This window comes from Anopheles moucheti, chromosome 2, assembly GCF_943734755.1.
Source record: "Anopheles moucheti chromosome 2, idAnoMoucSN_F20_07, whole genome shotgun sequence".
NCBI classification, from domain to species: domain Eukaryota; kingdom Metazoa; phylum Arthropoda; class Insecta; order Diptera; family Culicidae; genus Anopheles; species Anopheles moucheti.
This window is the reverse complement of record NC_069140.1, coordinates 37,418,970-37,440,445: the sequence shown is the minus strand read 5'-3', so window position 1 is coordinate 37,440,445 and position 21,476 is coordinate 37,418,970. Positions and strand designations below refer to the sequence as shown.

Below are 21,476 nucleotides of genomic sequence, written 5' to 3'. Positions count from 1 at the left end.
GCATGGTTTCTATTCTAGCATCTAATGGTAGGATCATTTACGAACAGATGAAAAAATCCCGTTCAAGAAATAGAATTCATGAATAGGTTGAAGTAAAAGGGCATATAAGGGTTCACGGGGCCAGATGGTGTATTGGTAGCGCAGCCGGTCTGCACAAGACTGGACCACGGAAAAATTTCATTTGGACCACCAAACCTCCGTACGCAGCACTGACTATCCTACGGGTAAATAAAGTAAAACAAATAGAAATGGTAGGCTTAAACATCCTAAAGATGTCGTGCCGATAAAGAAGAAGGAGTTTGAATACACTGCATACCCCTGCTAGCCATGTAACCGGGCCGATATAGCTAATCAAATAAAAAAAAATTATCTAACAAAGGATATCCAATTTTCTACCTTTTGAATTAGATTTTATGCTATAAATTAACTCTGCTGCTAAATTTCCAAAAATCGCACAATCGGCACAAGCTGTTTGGGGCCCCAAACACGGCGAGGCCCTAGGCGACCGCCTACTCCGCCTACCGCTTGATCCGCCGCTGGTTGTACGCAAGGGAAATTTGTTTTCGATACTTTGCTGAAGTTTGTTTGATCATGGAGGTAGTCTTTCAACACAAAAACTTGACTTGATTTTAGTTTTCAAATGCTAAAAGCTATGCAAATCTAACCGGCTGGGCAAAACACAAATTACTATTATTATTAAATAAAATTTGCGTTGTTTGCTTAATGGGATACACAATGTTAAACAATCCACTAAATAACAAATAAATAAAAGAATCGAAATTCACAACTTAGTAACTCGCTCATTCTGTATTGAAAATCGTACTGGACTATATTCCTGTTATCAACACTCGGATTACGAGTCACGGTGATGAACAGTTCTGATTTGCCCAAAAGCACAAACAATGATCATTGAATTTTGATACTGTGCCCTCATGTATCCGCTGCAACTGAGTGTTGCATGGCGAATATCCCGGAAGCACTGCGAGCGAACCTATTCGATGGCAAAGTGCTCCTTGAATGCTGTAGTTGTAAAATGCAGCTTCTCAAAGTTGGCACACGTATGATTGTAGCTCCATTTAGAAGAGTACAGATACAGTGGTAACCGGTGTTGGTGGTGATATAGCCGGTTCCGTTATTGTATTCGAAGATGGTGATGGCCCTGGCGGACCATTTGAAGAAGATGATTAGGGGTGGCCCAGCGGCGAATAAAACGGTAGGCGGAGTAGGCCCTTTCTTACTGCGCTTTTCGCCTTGTCTCATTTCAAGTCCCCTCAATGTTCCCCTTCCCTCCTGCATCGTTTTTAAAATTAGAGGCCCCAACTATAATTCCGCCCTGGGCCTCCAAGGGGATTGATCCTCCACTGCGGGCATTATAAACTAGAATGGATAGCATTTCTTTCATAAACACTAGCAACAAATCACCTCACAGGTAGTAAGTACTATTAACATCTTAGAGTACATTCATTTTCATACAACAATAATGAGCTATAACAGTGCTACACTAACTACAGCGCGTTTGCGAGTACTATTTCATTTACGATAAAAAAAAATACCGCAAGGGAATCGTATTTCCCGTCACGAATCCCACTAAACAAATGGTTTTTCAACGATCCGTGTCGTCCGTTTGTATGTCCATTTTCTACACACACGGCAGCACCAAATAATCATTCCTACCGGAACAGCTCGCTACACTATTATAATCTATCGGGTAAGATTTAGGAATGTATACATTTGTTGAAACGCTATTTTATCTACAAATGATCACATTCACCATCATTGGAAGATATCGTTGAGCTGGATTATAGCAGGGAATATAGTACGCTGGTAAGCTGATCATCGTTTTGCAATATTAATGCTACAACAACAACATTTTTTAAACTAATTGTATGCTAACTACAGCGAATGTTGATACGCAAACGCGATCAGCACGTTCTCCATGACGAACCGAGCATAGTAACTAACGTCTCCTTTCTTAGTGTCTCTCGCTGTAGCACTTACGCTTCTTTAGAATGCACGTCGTCCAGTAGACAGAAAGATCGTTCGTGGTAGCTCTTTCCCATTAGCAACGTATCGTCTCTCCGACCGTTCGAGTGATCTACTTCGTGATGGTGAACGCTGCTGCCGTTTGGGCGTTGGACAGCGTGTTGGCAGCCGTATCCTCGTCCGCAATACCTTCGATATCTTCCCGCTCTTCCTCCTCGTCGATGATGCTGATGTCGTGCAGTGAGGGTCGATGGCTTCGCCGCCAGCCTGAAACACACGGGGGAAAAAAACATCGATACAATAGTGGGCGATTTGTGACTGATCTTCCGGCATGACTGAGCTCCCAACGCACCCAACGTACCATCCATGGGCTCAAGCTGTTGTTTCGTTTTCTTGAGCAGCTTAGTACCGGTCACCGAAATAAGAATCGCACCGAGCGGTGCTGTCAGGATGATGCTCATGATGCACACCATCTTTACCATCTCCGCGTAGTGGACTTCCTCTTCCGTGCGGTTTTCATTCGACATGACCGTCTTCAGGGCGACCGGTCCGAGGGCGGCCTGAACCGTCGCTTTCGACATCCAGGAAATGGCAACAAAGATCTGGGGAATCGAAGACAGTATATTAGCTAGGTAAGAGGCCGTGTATCTACTACCTTACGACGTACCTTTTCCTTGACGTTAAGCTTATCACCAAAAGCGATCGCCACCGTGGTCAGGATGCGGATTACAGCCACCACGTAAATGCTTCCAACACCGATCGATACTATGTGAGGATCCAGTTCAGCAATCTGCAGCGAATATTTATTACACTTGATTATGCTCGCTCCTAGTACCCTCAAATCCCCGCACCCGTTCCTACCTTGATAGAAGCACCAGTAATACCGAACAGAATTGGTTCGAAGATCATCCAGAAAATTTCGAACGCCGTAGACACCGGGTTGTCCTCCAGCTCCCAGCCCTGTCCGCACCAGAAGTACGACGCGGTGAACGCGGCAAACACAACGCCCAACGGTCCGGCACCTTCGAAATTGATTTCCTCGCTACCAAACACGGCAAGCAGTCCGCCACCGAACAGCATCAGTGTGCGAATCGGAACAACGTACGCATCGCCCGGTTCGGGCACGTACTTGCACAGAAAACCCCACACCACACCGAATCCAAGCCCGCCGATAATACAGACCGGCGCCTGGGCAATTTGCAACCCGAGGCTCTGCGTGCTGAACATGATGCTGGAGATGATGCCGAAGCCAGCCACCGAAACCGCATCGTCGATACCGGCTACCGCGATGATGAGCGTCGGAATACCTTTCACCACACCGTACCCCTTGGTGCGCAACCGGAACAGGCAGGGCACGACGACGGCCGGCGACACTGCACCCACAATCGAACCGAGCAGGATACTCCACATCCACGGTAGCTGCAGGAAGAACCGTGCGCACACCGCAATCAGCGTGCATTCGACGAACCACGGGATGAGACCGAGCTTCAGGATGGTTTTGTAGATCTTCTTGAACGCGGTCGGATCCATTTCAAGCCCGGCTCGCACCAGAATGATGACCAGCGCGAGTTTGCGCAGTTCGGCCGTCACGATCTGGAAGTCACCGTCCAGATTTACCCAGCCAACGTTCTGTTTAAGTAGAAGAAGAGAATAGAAAATAGCTTGTTTGTTGGGAGAGTATATTGGAAATACTTCGAACAGTCTTAGAACATCTTAGAAACAGCGGCGGAGTAGACGGTGGCCTAGGGCCTCGCCGTGTTGGGAGCTCCAAAAAACGTGTGTAGTAGTAAATGGTGTATACATAGGCCCCCTCACCTTATGCTAGAGGGGCCCCGAAGAGGTCCCTGGCGAAATTTGACCCCGGCCACCCCCAGCCACACCCCCTGTGCGACTTTTGAATATTTGCAAGAACTACCCGGGGGATAATTCAAAGTGAGTTCAGGGGCCCTATCTTACTGCGCTTTTTGCTTTGCCTCATTTCAAGGGCCACCCCCTTCATCGTCTTTAAAATTAGAGGCCCCAACTATAATTCCACCCTGGGCCTCCAAGGGGATTGATCCTCCAGTGCTTAGAACAGTCATAATGCGAATCTCTTTACGGTTCTCGGTACATGATCATCATTTACGATCATTCCTTTGTGTAGCCAACGACTCTAGCCATTGTTACAGTCTGTTTACTCACAAACGAAACTATTCTGCGCACTCCACATCATGAGCTAATGGGCTGATGAGCTTTAACTCGTGCCCAGCATGATACCGAGCTGGGTCATGATAAATACCAAGCGCTACCGCTTTACCAGGGACTTCCACCATCTCCCCTCGGTTCGCTACTCGATCGGCTTTAAGTAGATGCAAACCGACCGAGGTTTGCCGCGAAAATGCATATGCAATCAACTCTTCATCAATCTTTCGCGCATTCCACCGTGGCTCACTCGAGCGCATCTTTCCTCCCGTTTGGGGCGAGTTCCATGAAGATGACTTAATATAATAATCCGTATCTTCGGTCCGGTGCAAAATGCGTCTCCGGGCACGGTGGCGCGGAAGGCCGCAACTAATTTATTATCCGATTCCATTCCACCGCCAGCGCTAATGAGCCGTCCGGTAAAGGTCCGGGGGCGGTGTACAGTCGCCCGTCGACAGGTGACCTTTTCCCATGTCTGCCGTACTGCCTGCACCAGCTGTCTGGCCGATAACTCACGTATACAAAGTGTCGTTTGCCGCTAACTCACCTGAAACAGTATGCCCACCAACAGCATGCCTATCAGCCGGGGTAGAGTGGTTAGGGAGATGAGAAAGCCGCCAAAGTTGGCAGCCACTGTTAGCACCACCAGCTGAAACAGCTGCCCGCCGGGTGCGGCCGTATCACCGATGATGACAAACGCCGTAATCCATAGCAGTACACCTGAAACACAGGTACGGGTGTGAGGGAATTGTTGAGCACACGCGCGGCACTAGCACTTCTCGCTTGCGCTACCATACCTATAAGAATGATCGACAAGATCCGGGCGAACTGGCGGTAGGACGGACACAGGGGATAAGGGCAAATCTTTTGCCAACCGGGCGGTTCCCACGAGGGCGTTGTGTACTCGACCCGACATCGCATGCACAGCGAATAGATCCAGGACTGCTCCAACCGGGAGTTATCGTAATCTCGTTCGATCTTCTCCAGCGCTTCCGAGAACGATTGCTTTTTGGCACGACCACCGGCTTCGCCATTGTAGCGATCTTAAGAGCAAAATTAAAAAGGAAAATGGATGTGTTATAAAAATTGCTCTAGAAGAATAGTACACGCGTTACTACGCGCCCACTTACCACTGTGGATGGACGAGGTGTCAAAGTTATTGTTGTGCAGGTTACTTTTCCTCCGTGCCGGACCTTCCTCGGAATGGTGCGATTGCTGCGAAGGCACGCGATACGGTGAAAATGGGATGTATAGTTTTTTTGAACGCCATCGCGCAAGCAATAAATATTACCAACCTGCGATATTTTCCGTTTGTTCTGCTCGAAGCCCAAGTTTTCGTGCCCTAATCGCTCGACGACCGGTTCGGTGATGATGCTGACCTTGCGCTTCGTGTCGCCGCTGGACGACTGCGAGGAAGCATTCCCTTCCTCCGAAGGCATCTTGATAATACTGCCGGGAATGGGACCAAAGATTTAGCGATCGATTGGCGATCGTGCATATTATTCTATGAGATCGTAATAGATGATTGAATGACGTGGAAGATGCGAATTATGTTTTTGTTATATTTGCGTCACCAAGTTGAAGAGACCTTGTTGTTTTAACTGCAGGAAGAGACGAACCCTATTTGGCTTTCAGATCCCTAAGTGACACATCTCATTTTACTCATATGTGGATATAATACAGGTGATAGGTTTGCTCGGTTTATCACACGACAGGACCGGACCAAAATCCCATCGGGACCAATCCGACGGGAACAAGGTACGACATGTAAATTAATTCTAGTTTTGCTGCATCCGTTTCATCATTTAAACATCAACGTTTGGTCTACAACAAAACATGGGAGTTACGACTTCTGTTAAAATTATCCCACTGGTAAAAATGGAGCCAGTGAAGTTTCATTCTGCGTCCGCGATCCGATCTAAGACATTCACGTCCCGTCCCGAAGCTGAAGTGTACGACCTCCTTTGTTTGTCCCTGGTCGCATAATTCATTATGGCCAGTTTTTATCCGTTTTTGATAGCAATAACATATTGTTATGCGAGGGACTAGACCAGTAGAAGTCGCAGGCCGGTGACGGGATTTCTCTTCGGATGAAGCAGGGCACTTCACTTCGTCCCATAACTGTCTCCATAATGTCCACCAGTCGTAGTGCATTCATCCTATTCGAATATTCCATCCTATGTTTTATCGTTGCCCACGTAACCGAGTCGTGATCAACTAAGGCTAGCTTTATTTATCTGGTTAATAAGAACTTTATGGCGAGGCGTAATGATGGACAATTTTATTTAAACATATATAAATATGTTTGACTCTAGACTGGAGGCATCGACAAAGCTCCAAGAAATTAGGAATGAGGATCATGATAACCAAGTGATGTTAACCAAATGGATCCAGTACGCATGACAAACTCAGAAACTCACTGCCTACGAGTAAGTTCAGTACAGAAACTAATCCTATCTGAGCTTTGATCGTAGGAGAAGGGATATCAATCCAGTACCTTCCAGGTTTGAACGAATGTCTAAATATTGGTAACAGTAAGCAATCAATTGAAAACACATTCATTTTTGGCAGTTTGGACTTATTGCTATTAAGGTGAACTGCATTAGAATTCTTGGCGTACCGTCCTATTAGTAGACAATTTTGGCTTAGTAGACATACTAGTTATCACCAAACCCGATGATGTCCGGATGGGGTTTTATACCGATCCTATCGTGTGAAACCGGTGCCACTACCACCCCGATCACAATCGTTAACGATCAAAGTAGATTGTTGACTCCAGTGTCATAATCATGCCATCTGTGTGTATACACTGGTCGTTTAGATGGAATTTTTAGAAAATCTCTTCCTTCACAGCCGCATACATTTGCTCCAATATAATTACTCCATTTCATAGCAACCTCAATTTTAACCCTCTCAATGCCAAAGGTCAACCACGGACGATGAGAAGGTACATTAATTGTCAGTTCATCTTTTACGGCCCCGTTGTACAAAGCGATGATCCAATGCTAGATATCTCTGATTGATTGGAAATCAGACGAACAGCTTGTCTTTATGTGTGTGTTGGTGCTTATAAATGTGTGCTCCAAGTTCCGCCCAACCACGTGGCACCGGGATGCAACCGCCAACCGATGCCCGATACCTCCCAAACACCACCCACAGCACAGAGGCCCGAACAACGCGTTTCTACTCCGGAGGCGCACGAGTTCAGCTACACGCTTGCCGTAAGCCGTGGAATTCAAACAATCGCACCCGGGCCACCCTTTGTTTGACGCTTCAACAATAATTATTGTTTCAAAATCGTTGGGAGAGGGGGAACCGTACGCGCTGCGCTGGCTAATGAGTGCTGCCGACACCAGGCTGACCGAGTTTACGGTGGGTGATGAGAAATTAAATGCCGCCCACGGAAAAAAAGTTAACTCTCCAACCTCAGAAAAAGCGATCGAACCGCGAGGTGCGTAAGGCTTTTGCATGTCAGACTGCAGTTCGGGGAGAGTGCAACAAGATAATGCTGGAGTTGCATTCTTCAACGAGCTTTCCTCAAGAGCACAGAACGATGCGACTATAACTAAGTTATACGAACCCAAAACGGATGTGAACCCCATTATTCCTGATTGTCAATGATAAGTCCAAGAAAAGACGCAACCGTAGATCGTCACTTGATGATGTCTGGTCGGTGAATGACAAGCTTTATCAAGCCCCCGAAGCTCGCAACAATGGTTGGGCAGGTTGGTGGAGAAATGGCAGTTTGTTCTCGAGGGCACTGGGTCGGTTCCGTCAAGTGCGTCATCATCTCCATCGTCGTTTGTTGACCGCTGTGCCCAAACGATGCTGACTCGCATGGATCACACATTCCGTGATCATGTCCTATCTGCATCTGTATCTGTACAGCGATACTTATCATTTGCTACTTGCTGAACCTATTTCGGAACGCAACAGACGTGGGAGAGACGTACGATCCAGACACGGTCGATGTTAATCGAAGGGCATCAGCCCAGCGGTTATCTCTGGAACTATTAGTACGCATCTTCCTAGCAATTATAGGTCAAGACTGAACTAAAGCACACATGCAATGCCGGTTGAGAACATTCCCGTCCAATTCACGTCCAACTGCAACTGCTCGAAGGGTGCGCGAATAGCTATTCGCACTGATCACTAGCGGAGTGTCACCACTGGCCCAAAACCCAACAATAAAACTAGGTCTAGGTCCGTACGGATTAGCATGTCAATTTCAGCGATAAGATATAGTTGCTCCAAACAGAACCTAGGAAGGATGTGATAATGCTGAAAACAATCACCATAACTAATTGGCGTCACATTACCAAATCTGGACGCCCAGCGCTGTGTGTTGATTGACAAGTTTAGCAGGGTAAGACATGAGCGTACCCGATCTTCTCACCTCCTGGCTACGTGTTAGGACTTAAGGTAGTTGGATCGTTCGTGTTTTTTTGCCGCCCCACACACACGCTACTGATTTTTCGATCTGTGTTTGCGCATCCAGTTAAGAGTCACGAGCGTTTCACGTCCGTTTGCCGTTTTAATTTGTGCTCCCAAGCTCAATCATATCAGCGCGGCCTGGAACCACAACCCGATTATAGGGAAGGGGCACGATGGTAAGATCGCGTTAATTGAATCGGCAGATGTTTGACTAGTAAATATAGCCACTGCCATCGATGGGAGTAGCGAAATGAGAGCTATATTTGTTAGCCAATTTCGCAATGCAGACCGATCGTCCCGCATTTGGAATGTATGTTGGCATCCCTACTGCGGCAGGGTGCTGCCGTGGGCGTAAAGCTAAAGCCAGCCGAGCAAAAAGTTGTGAAAAGAAAACAACGATGGAAAACAGATCATATTTACGGATCCTGTTATCGCTGATTTATTAGCCCCAGTCGAAGCCATCTTTTAATTGATATGGGAAAAACAAATTACATAAGTAGCGTTTGTTTGTTTGGGTGGCCCGATGGCATGATGGTAGCGGCACCGGTCTTCACACGGAACGGACCGGGCCAAAATCCCATCCGGACCAATCTCCTGTAGCCCAGGCACTGACTCTCCAGCTACGTGGTAAAACAAATATAGGAAGCCAGAAATGGCAGGCATGATCTTAGTAGGTCGTTACGCCAAGAAGAGAGAGTAGCGTTTGTGTGTAGCATTTCTGATTGGAACGATTTATGACAACTGATAGTATCCGTAAATAACGTTCAAGTGATATGCACAGCTTGTAGAACCTTTGATTTTATCGCAACACACAAAACAATTTGACATAGATATCATGATTCCAGCTAAATATTTGTAACGATTGCATCGCATGCACACTCGCCTGTGCAAATGCAACTCGCACGTCCGCTTATGCATTATTGTTTGACATACGATCGCGTGTAGCACCGTCCAGCCGACACACACGAAAGCGAAGGGAGCAATGGACACACCACCATCGCTACCACACGTGGCGATCGTGTTTCTCGACCGAACCAAAGGGTGATAAACGGTCGAATCTTCTTCGTCGCGAGAGTCATGTGAGTCACGACATTAGGCTTACCGTCGGCTTTTGACCACTTGCGAACCGATACTACCGGCGTTATGATGATGATGATGATGATGAGATGATGATGAGGTCCGGCACGGGCACAGGCCATGTGATAAGTATGCTAAAAGGTGTCTCGACACGGTAATGCTTCATGTTGACCAAGCCGCCCTGATGGTTCGTCAATCTGGAAAGCCGCGACAATTTCGCTCGTACACCTACATATACGTGTGCTTAACATATTTAAGGAGAAATTCGAAAAAAAAAGCTCCATTTTTATCGCTACACAGTGTTGGTTTTGTGTTTCGAAGATGGGAGACATCAGCCGTTAGGTTTCCCCCAAACCACGATCACGATTCGCACTCACAATCGAAACGTACGTCACCGCACGATGTTTGTTTGATGTCTGTAGGCGTACTGTACGACCAGATACCAATTACAGGTAACATAATCCAATCTGGGATCTTCCATCGGCACGGATTTTTAAATCGGCGGTATCATTAGACAATACCACCGCTACTAACGAGAGAAGCACCGACGACGGCAATTGGCACGAGTGCACGCTCCACTAACGTCATTCGTTAATCGTCTCTGGGCACCATACTGGTAGTACTTAATCGATCGATTGAAGTCATCAGCTGAACCGAGTGGACATCCGCGAAAATAGATAAGGGAAGTCGCTCGTAGTCACCTCCAAGAAAGGAAAGCGGGTGTGAGGTTCTTGACGTTTAGAATTGCATTCAAGTGGTCTGCATTCGTTGGGGGTAAATTAGAAATAGTTTGGCAACTGTCGTTGCGCTTAAGTAGCTTGTCAAACGTTTCAAAAACTATGATGTTTAGACATCGTGTTCTTAATAAATATGTTGAATGTCTGTTATCTTTGATTATTGTTCTTTTATCCATTTTAAAGTGGTTCTATAGGGAGCCTTGTTGACTTGTTGACCTAATTCACAGGATCATCCATTAACATACTTGCACCAACTTCGACTTTATATCTTTGGAATTATGTTCTAAATCTATGTGCGATTTTTAATCTTCGATATCTAACGACTAGACTAAGCCCCGTTTCGTCGCTACATTCTATTCGTTCTGTGATGTGTTTGACTTCATCACCCAGCTGTACTTTATATCTTTTCAGAGATAGACAAAGACTCCTGCCATGACCGTCATAATTGGACGGATTTGTTGTCGTCTTTGCTATGCTGCTCATAACTTTGTTTCGTGAAATCAGTAACAAACTGTAATGTACAACTTAACAAATACTTTACTGTATTTTATACTCGATTCAATCCTTACATCCTCCAATTAATTAGAACTAGACGACAAGTAATAAAGATTTTAATGTCATACAAGTTCTTCACGTAATACTTCAAGAAGTCGGCTCACAGATGAATGAATGAATTCGTAATTGTCTGACATGAGGGTTTTGGTCAGAGCAAAAGCCAACGACAATCCCTACGGTATTTCCACCGCAAATAAAAAAGTGAATCAGCAATCCATTCGCGGCCTCTAAAGCAATTAACCATAAACCGATTAAATCTTTCGAAACATACTTATTTATAAATGAAAAAAACACCACTTAAGCCTCGATGATGTAACCGCACCCTTAACAGTATGCTAACCGAACCTGAAAGGACGAATGTTTGGGAGGCTCTCAAGCATACAATATGGCCAACATGTTTGCACAAATAAATGCAGCCCCATCGCGCTGAGGACGGTACCATTTAACACCTCGATCCGTCACAACCGGAACATCGCTTGATCTTGACCATCTTGATGTTGCGATCACAGCAGATCCATGATGCAGATGGTCAATGAACGGGACCCGCCCTGCTATTACGTCAGCACAATCATGAACACAATTCGAATTCTGTGAGGAAGCAAATAGGGTGGTTCCCAAAATTTGCCGATAGTTCCCACCAAACAACATAATTAGAGCAGTGGGACAAACAAATAAAACGATTGCCTTCATTAGTCAGCGCGCCTCGCCAAATGATTGGGACAATGAAAAGGGAAACCGATTCGCGTTCGTTCGGCAAAACGGATCAATTACAAAGTTCACCCCACCCCAAAAGGGCAATTGAAGTTGTTGCGTGGCGTCAATGGTAACGCATCCACTTGCTTTTTCCGGTTCTGGCTAGGCTGTTTTGATTCTCTAATGCCGCGTACGCTGATTGTGTTCTCGTGACAGTAGCCACATATGTGAACTATGCTCCTTTCACCATCGCGTGATCGCGTGTAGATCGCGTGCAATATTTCTTCGCGCTCCCATCCTTCCTCCGTTCGTTTGTTTTTTTTTTTTTGGATGGACAGTAGTTAAATGACTCACCCTGGAACTGGGCGATAAGGATAATGGGATGGAAACGATGCTGCAGCGAAGCGTTGAATTGATTGTAGGACAAATATTTGTTAATTTAAGTGCCACCCCATTCTAATCAATTGAAGGCAACAAACATGACGCATTGAATGTTGGATGTTTTTTTGTGTTCAAACATAACATGTGGTGCCAAGCTCTCGACAGATAAGACAAAATACATCCCATCGCTCGCGCCGTAGCAGCAGTATACAACCTTGATCATTCATTAAGCAGTTGCGGACAGTGCCGAAGCCACCCATCGGTGGCTTTGCGGTAATAAGAAATGCAATAAAAACACCTCCGTCGTACGTGCAATTTACGTTCCCGACTACGTATGGACAATCGTTCTGAAATCATTATCAAAACCACCATTCGGGGTGACAGATTTGTGCGAGGAATTCCACCAATCGTCGGAAGATTTATGGACGCACATTTCATCACACGCACTGCCCGGCAGTATCTCCATCAGTTTAACGCGCACCAGACATGCTTCGCCGCTGGAAAAGGGAATTCCCGTCCCAAACATGTTACCATGTTGCGTGCTCAAGACATGTTTTCATTCCATTTTAAGCTAATTGTTTCGTACGAGTACGATCGCGATCGCGACTGGCGCTTGGAAGAAGGCGGCAGTAGAAAAGTGGTAGCGAGCAAAGCAAAACATAGCTCGGCCAAAACAAATCTACCAATCCACGGCGGCGGCGGCAGCTCCCAACCTCGCCTGATAACTGCTCGACATTAATAAGCGCTAGAATTTAATAAATCAATTAAAAGTTAATCAATTAATCAAAGCGCTTCATAATTACGCTAGGGCGCGCATCAACATGGCGGCGGTCGGAGGGGTGATAACAGCCCCCAAAATGGCGGCCAAAGTAGGTGTCGACCGGACGCACCGTAGAGGCGGTGGGTATTCGGTGTTACCAATGCGCGCAATTAAAACGATGTGCACCTTCCCGATGTCTTCCCGACCACCGCCAGTTGGTATGACCTTTGTGGAACGGCAAGCAAAAAAAAACAAACAAACACCTTCCCGTCCTGCCTAGCAGCTAGTGGTGGTACCGGTGCTACTACTGGTTAGTTGGCGAACGCGATGGCCATCTTTGGCATGTAACAGGGTCGCTGTCAAAAGTTTCCACGAACGGGGCTGGCAAACGCAACCCGAGACCGCTAGACGGCAATGAAATTATCAATTCATGTGCAGACCGCACCGTATCCAATCCATGCTTCAGAGGTGGTGGATTGGAGGTGTAGAACTATTTGAGTGATCCACTCGCACAGGCAGTGTAGATCATGTGTCTATGGATTGAAAGGTTACATGGAAGAATTGGCAGCAATCGAAGGTGTATTGTAACGGAAAGTGGTTTGTTTTCATGATTACCTTCATTGGGTGAAAGAATTTTATGCGGTAAGAATCGTTGTAAACATGACAGTAAGTATTCTTCATGTGCCAGAGAAGATACAATAATGGACATGTTTGGACTTAACGGAATTAGTCTTCATGTGATTTGATGGGAAACTATACTGCAAATATCTTCTCATTTCACATAATTGCCATGGGAAATTATTAAATAGTTTGCTAAAGTCAAAGAAACGCAGATATAGTAGGCTTAGACCTCTTGAGGTTGTTCTGCCGATAAATAAAAGTTTGCTAAAATAAACCTTCACTATCTACCTATAGCGTTTTGGAGAGTCCATACGAATGGTCGCATTGAATACATTTTTTTAATTATTGAAAATTAAATAAATTAAATGAATTTAGGAATGTAATTATAAAAATAATAAATAACTTCCTAAAAAACTTCTTACTGTACTGTGTGTCTATTGTTTTGTCCGTATAGCAGATATGCCAACCAATAGACATTACATCTTACAACAAGTCCAGAAATAGATATGGAGACAACCAATCTGCAACGTTGCGCAGGTTGCTACCAGTGCAACGGCTGCATTACTACAACCTTGAAGCAAAGTGCGTGAGAGTTCACGAACATCATCAGCATCATCATAATCCGTCCCTTGGGTCATTCCTACCGGTTACCTATAGCCACCGATCGAACCGTAGATCAGATGATCACCTCTCGACACGCACCAAGCGTTGACGCACAATGGAGACGATCCAGATGCACCCGATTGTGGGCTAGGGCTGGAGAAGGAAACCACAACTGCAGCTTCCATTTAAACTAATCCGGGCCCGGCGCAGTAGACAACGGAGCGGAGCCGTGGGAACTGTTCTCACCAATCAACGACGCACCGCACCGGTGTGTGCCGCCGTTCGATCCAAAATTCGATCGCAACTAGATCGCGCCAGTTGGTTGGTGGGGAGAGGGCAACCGGACTAATGAGATACTGCAAGAATGCAAGCGGGCTGGAGTGGGCCTCCGCTGGTTGGTAGTGGGTGAGATGGAGAACAATTTGAAACCGCGCCATTGCGCTCTATAATTACGTTTTCTTCATGATTTCGCTTCGGGAGCGCTCTCCGGCTCCGGGTACGGTGGTTCCGGGTGTTGATAGTACACACGCTCGTTGAACTACGACGGGGTACTTTGGGCACAAGGGCGTACGCTCCTAATCTCACACTCACGCTACTTGGCCCAGGGACCGTTTAGCGATGGTAACGATGATGACGGCTGATTTGGTACCCTCGGGAACTGTCACGAGCTCGCACCGATGACGGAGGACGAGTGCGAACGTCCGAAAGCGATGCACGCGCCACACTTATTCTAAGGCACTCGTAAGCAGGCACACGGCGGCGCTAGACTTTAACGCAAACAACAGAGACACACGCGACTACTGTCATCTGGACAGGTGCTAGGTGATGATATGCGCAGGACCTTCTCCTATCCTTCGCGAGATGGACAATCGGCTGACGTTAAGAAACACGCACAACGGTTCACATGCACGAATAAGCCTGAAGTTGCAGTACACTCGAGAACATCATCACCATTATGACGACACGCTACACAAACTCCACTCCCGGATGTCACTAACTGATCACACCGTCTACTGTGATCCTTGCTGGCGAAACCAATCTCAAACGTCACTCAACGCCTGCAAGTTGTGCCCGATGTGGAACGTTACGCCTGGTGAATTTATCTGCCTAGATTAAGGCGTCTTAGCCCCGCCAAAGATCTCGCACGGTCAATTCTGTGCGCTTCTCCGAACTGGACGACGAATTGCAAGCGACTATTGGGGATCGCCGGCACGGTACCCTTATTTATAAACTAGAACCAAACACCCGCGTCCAACTAATTGGTGATGTTTTATTGTTCTTAACCCTTCCTCCCTTCGTTTTAAATGCGACTACAAACCACACACACACACACACACCGACACCGTCACACTCCCCAGTACCGCTGTAAGTTGCCACAACGGTGTGCATCGAGACTTCCCAGACGAACAACGGCTCCGCGACCCTCGCCGTCGATCGTGCGACGTGCGATCGATTCGTTTCGAGGCACACGCTGGAAGCTGCGAACGATGGGGGGATTCGATCAGCTTCGGGCACTTTTACCAGTGGGGCTCCAGGCACTGCCCAGCTAAGCCAGTCAAACCGAGCACCGAGACACCGGGGCGGTAGAGACAAATCTACGATGAGCCACACCATTCTAGCTGAGGATGATCGAAGTCGCGCGGTGCACATTCGCCGAAGTTTGCCCGGGTTGTTGTAACCTATTGCAAATGCGAATTTCAGGTGCCGTCTTCTTCTTCTCTCTGTGTGTGTGTGTGTGTTTGCCTTACTCTACCGCAACAGTAGGATGCTTGCTCAGGGGATACTGGGATTTATGTCACGACGCGAGACGACAGCGCACTCGACACCAAAGTCGAAAGACCTAATCAGAGTGGATCGGCTGTGGCCGTTCGATTGGACCGGGCACCCGGGACAGGTTCGGTTTTCCCAACGACCCAGCACTACTAATATGGTCATCGTGGCTCATGAATAAATATGTTTCTGCTGTCTCGCGGTCGCACAGGGTACAACAGTGTACGTCGTATACGGCACGTTGCATCTTAGAACCGGTGCATCGGATCAGTTACGATACGTTCGAGTTCTAGCACTGTCTGTCCACTGTCAAACAGCTTCTTTTTGCTGCTGTGACGTAGCCGCACGCATCCAAAACACACCCAGCGAAAGTGACCGACAGATTGGTGGCGGGATCGTTCATCGGCACTTGGAAAACCCCTTGACCAGCGCGCCTAATCAATCTTAACGCACTGATCGTATACGCATCACGCCAATTAATATCAAATCGGTGTTGCGTCGGTATTGCGATAAGGGTTACAGCGATTCCACTTCATACTTCGTCACATATACGGGCTGTAGCACAAGCTGACGGATGGTTCGGTTTAATGGTCAGTTCTAAGACCACCCAGTCCACCCACCCAGTGGACCACACTAATCGATCATATTTGTTTGTCTACACGGTGCCTAACAGCCACGGGGCAATTGATGATGTATCTTGGCTCATAACATTTGAATGGATGGGCTTTAATCATTCATCGCGCGATCATCGGTCATAATTGGACACCAAAGTGTGGGTATCATCTGCGTTCAATTACCGATAAAGGTTTTAGAAACGATTGCATTGGGATCGTGAACAAATTCGTGAACCATTTCCAAACAAAGCGACCCCGAACGAGCTACCTCTATGGTGTCACCGTAAGCTAGTAGCACGTACGTCCAATTGGCCGCCAAGTCGTTTCGCACATGTTGCGTTGATGTGCATTCTTGTACAAAGAGGGAGGTGGGAAGACACACAGCGCCAGAAGAACCACTACAAATCACGGAGTCGAGATCGAAATCACCGCTAAGCCGCCTAAGTAACTCCTACGCCCTAGACCAGGGAGAGTAATTGAGATGCACCGCTAGATGCAAATCGCAAACACACCAACCGTATGTAGCTAACTGCTAGAGACTACCGCTTCAAACACACATAACTGTATCAAACAAACAGCAACATATTTTGTTCCATTTCTCAGATCAGCCTTTAACAAATAAAGTTATACAATATTGTTACTTTGAACGAAAACAAAATTCTCCCTAAAACAAGAATCTCGTCCAAGTGTCATTCACACCCTCGTAAGATGGGGTAAATGATGAGACACTGTTGATCACACGTGACACCGGTCAAGATCTTTTCTTGTCTCCCGATCAATCGGCGAGAGTGATGGGGGCGTTTTGGCGGGGGGTGGTGTGTAGTCACATTTTCTAATCTTTGCCAATTTCGAATCCCTTCCGACAGCAAACACAGAACAAACGATCGACCTTACACACTAGGGTCGTCAGTTTGGGTTGGGCTACTCCGTTTCTGTTGGACGCCAACATTGGACATAAGCGCACATTAGCTGGTATGTAGATGACGATGCATACGAGGTGATGGTGGGGGGTACGTGATGATACCAAAGTGTTCCAAAGTAGAACAGAGAAGGAAGTGCAACTAACCTGTACGCTCTTTCGGACCACTTCCGCCACTTCAGTAATTTCAGCAATCTGCAATTGCCACCACGGACGCTGGGTTGGGTAGGATTATGCGCCGCGCTATCACACAAACATGCACGAACACATTCACGAATTTGAATAAACGCAAACGTCTCGGTACACTACACTACAGTACACTTGGGGCCACCGGGTTGTAACTATTTGGGATGGAGAAAAAAAGGGAAAATGCAGTAAGAACAATTAGTCCCATTATGGTAATGGATAGTTTAAGCCACTACTGCTTTGCAGCAATCTAAACTCCTAAACATTAACTCCTTGCAAACTTGTTAACTTGCTCACTTCACGCACTTTTTACTTGCCCTTCTTGAATAAAAGTTTTGAAATGTCATTGAACAACAATAAAGTAAAAACATACACCCGCACTGCTCATTTGCTTTTGCCCCAAGCAGCCGATACGGCCGATACACAATAAAACACACGCTTAACAATCGGCAATACCATCTAGCATTGTGAAACAATGCACACGGTGGCCACGGGGGGGCCAATAAAAGGGCATCCACGACGCGACCCATTCGCCACAGTTCCAGATGTGCGCGCTTTTCCTTTCATTGCCCACAGGAACACCACCACCGAAACAATAACCCCCACCAAGCCCCCCAAAAACCATCCATTCAAACATACAACACACGATCACCACACACGGTGCGAGGAGTGTAACGGTTTGGTCCCCGTTCGGAAGACTTCTAAAAAGCGTCTTCATTTGGCGACACGCTTTTATAGCCTGGTGCCCTTCGGCCAACCACACCGTGGAAGGAAACACCGTGTCAATATGTAGTGCTAACAATGTTTCCGATTACGCTGTACCTATACGCGCACACGAACGAGCACGAGTGCGTGTGTGCGAGCGCGCGCGCGCGCGTTCCGGCGAACCTGCGGACCGGGTGGAATAATAATAAAAACAACAAAACACGATCGTCTTTGGTTCAACCCGTCCAGTATGCCCCAGAGCTGGGCCAAGATAATGTGGCCGGATCGGAATGGGGAGTGCAGGGAGCATATTGGCGGGAGGGCGATGGGTAAGAAAGGGAAGCATGGGTTAAGTATCGGTAGTACACCGTGTGTGGTGCGATATGCGCCAATCGGTCGTCCGAGTGTGTTTGTGGGACAAAGCTGTCATCTCGGAGCGATCGATCCACTGTGGCACACGGGAGCTATCGCTGTTGGACAATCTTTTCCCCCCGACGGCAGATGAACAACACCTGACAGGTAACTGGAGCGGAATGGCGCTCACCCAACAGCTTCATTATTTCACATACAGTCGGTACTGCGCACCATTTCAGGAGGAGGACAATTAGTGAGGATGATAACGTACCACTTGTGGCATGTAAAAAAAAAAACATTCACATAACTTAGAGGTTAGAATAAAACGATGTCACTAGGTAGAGGGATATATCCAAGCAAAGTAAGCTTTGCAATGAAATGGGCAAATCAAAAGTAAATTGTAATAACGAACTGCTAATTAGAACTGGTATCATCCAGTGGTGCGGACCGTTCCCTGGCTGTTATTCCAGTTACGGCCGTAGTAAGCCGATTAACGCTTTCTCCCTACCATAGACATGGTTTCCAAAACTGGATGATGATAATTTTACACTTCCAATAACCGGAGTGCGTGAATTGAAGGAACCATTGAAGACTAACCTAACAAACCAGCGACTATAAAATGTCACCAAAAAGTTTACTTAAACTCACAATACACTCATTGAGCATTTGATAAACTCTATCAAGTTCGATTCTGGAAGCAAATCAAGCGAAGTAAAGACCATGTGGTTTTTGGGTGACAGAGCACACACGTGCATCCATTTGACGAGGTACAGTGATTAAGAAATCGCTAGTAACTACTTCCGCTGGGCAAGGTTATAAACTTCTTCTACGCAACGAAGGGTTTCTTTCTGCACTTGAAACGTTATTAAAGACGTTTCCAATTATCTTATTCTTAAGCCACTATCGCACTACGTTTAATATACCTCCAAAAGGCCTTCTTGGCCAAGGTAGACAAGAACCACGACACATGATGAGCGCTGATTAGGAACCACACCGGCAGGTGCCACGCGCAAATGGATTAAAACATCCTTCAGTACACGACTTCTTGAGCACCCGCTATCGAACATGAACATTACATTAATTAATTTACAAACACTCATCGAATTGACAGTTGCAGTTGAAGAGCACCCTGCTTGAAGGCTGAAGTGTTCGGATTATCGTAACCAGTCGCCAGACAATGACTACACTACCGGGTACCGTGACGTAAAAGTTCACCTCCGTTGTGTAAACATTGCCAGCAGCCTGGATCATGAGTAGACGTTGTTTCACGCTGTTCCGTTAGCTGTCGATACGCTAGAACCGTAAATCGTGTTCGGAACATAACTGTCACAATATCGGGTCGCAGTGTGTCAAGTTGTTAAGATTTATAAACTGGTGCTTTGGTATATATATATAGAGATATGTACGAGCAGTACCTCTAACGGCTTTGTTTTAGGCGCAACGTAGCGTTCTGAGCCGCGTGCCTTCCGATAAGCTTGCAGTCGGTTATTGCAAAGTTGTGTAAGCACAAGTGGATTTAATTCTGCAACAGTTTCAACTTCGCTTCAAACTCCATCTCAACCCTTACGGTTACTTTCGAAAGTGATTTTGCTTACCTCCAGAAGAGCGCTTCTTCTCGGAGCATCGAGTTGCTTAATAAATGGCACCCGATTGTTTGTTTAAATAAATCAGGATCTCTTATCAACTATCATGGCTTTGCCGTAGCGAACACCTCACGATATGATTATGCGCTAGTTAAATATAGAACTACTAGTTGACATTGAATAATTCCAGTTACACAACACACCCACTCTGTTACGCACGAAATGAACATGACTAAACGGATCTTCGAATGGTTATCAATTTCATTGTGTTCTTCTCGCTGTTTCGTCTGTTTTTTTGTGGAATGTTTGGCCCACTTTATCCCAGTCTCTGTTATCTGTACCGTGTTTCCTTCCAGAGTAGGAAACAAATCTTGTAAGATGCTCTTTTTTGAGCCATTCTTTCTATAATGAAATAATTTTCCCTGCATTTTCCTGGTGCGTTTAGAACGAGAAAAGCAAATCGTTCTTGCTACATGTCACACGGTATGCACAATATGATGTATTGCTTTCCATGCGAAATGTTCACCTGTCCGTTTGGCGATCGGTTTTCGTCACCATTTAACCAATAACCAATCATTCCTACGGGTGATTGATCTCGAATTCCTGGAACGAGTCACGCTGGTCCGCTTGATTGACAGCCAATTTACATACGCAAATTTCGTCTACTAACGTCATTAGCAAATAATGCTGCAAAAGATGGATCGGTATAGGCCTTGCGTCGACGTCTTCGAGACGAGTTCCCACCTTATTTGCCTCACAATCATCTTCCGGTGCATCCCAAAGATTGGTTATCGGGCACAAAAAAGCAATCCGTCCGCGATAAGTAGCTATTTTTCACCAATCAATGTCAACTCAAAACAGATCAATTGCATTTGATGCCCGGAGGCAGCAGCACCAATGAGAAATAACAGTCGGGAAAACAAAAATACTACTTGTGCTGTCCGGTCCACATTGGTTGTGAGTGGAAAGCTTCGCTGGTCACCATTTCCAGTTTTGATAAATTAGTTAAATTCACGCCACAAAGGCACCAAAAAGCTTATACAGATTTTGCTTTAAACAGCCTCATTAAACTTGTATATGTAACAGTATAGCTAATATAGCTTAAACTAAGAGCTACTTAGCAATACAAACTGCAAGATTCAACGGTACGTCAAAATTTAATATTCATCGTTTAATATTTACTTACTTATTTGTTTTCGTAGATATAAATCCTTTTGGGACTGAGCGTACGCCAATGTTTCCCAGCCTAATTCCACTCGAAGCGATTCATTCGAATCATACAAAGCGCACTGAAATAGTAAATATTACATTAGATAGTGT

General features: G+C 46.2%; 1 protein-coding gene across 3 annotated transcripts; it reads right to left on the bottom strand.

Annotated features, from left to right (window-relative positions):
- Positions 1-1,433: 1,433 nt before the first annotated feature.
- On the bottom strand, positions 1,434-21,348 carry LOC128309587 (sodium/hydrogen exchanger 9B2). Of its 3 annotated transcripts, none has more exons than XM_053046017.1 (10): positions 18,154-18,201; positions 17,476-17,669; positions 5,460-5,613; positions 5,295-5,379; positions 4,962-5,207; positions 4,712-4,884; positions 2,845-3,612; positions 2,651-2,773; positions 2,336-2,585; positions 1,434-2,250 (listed from the first exon to the last, which is right to left on the bottom strand). In XM_053046017.1, exons 3-10 carry the CDS (start codon positions 5,601-5,603, stop codon positions 2,096-2,098), a joined length of 1,944 nt encoding a protein of 647 aa, XP_052901977.1. In that variant the 5' UTR covers positions 5,604-5,613; positions 17,476-17,669; positions 18,154-18,201; the 3' UTR covers positions 1,434-2,095. The 3 variants fall into 3 exon arrangements, with proteins under 3 accessions (XP_052901977.1, XP_052901980.1, XP_052901978.1); XM_053046020.1 differs by having other exon boundaries at positions 2,345-2,585; XM_053046018.1 differs by lacking the exons at positions 17,476-17,669; positions 18,154-18,201 and adding an exon at positions 21,343-21,348.
- Positions 21,349-21,476: the final 128 nt, after the last annotated feature.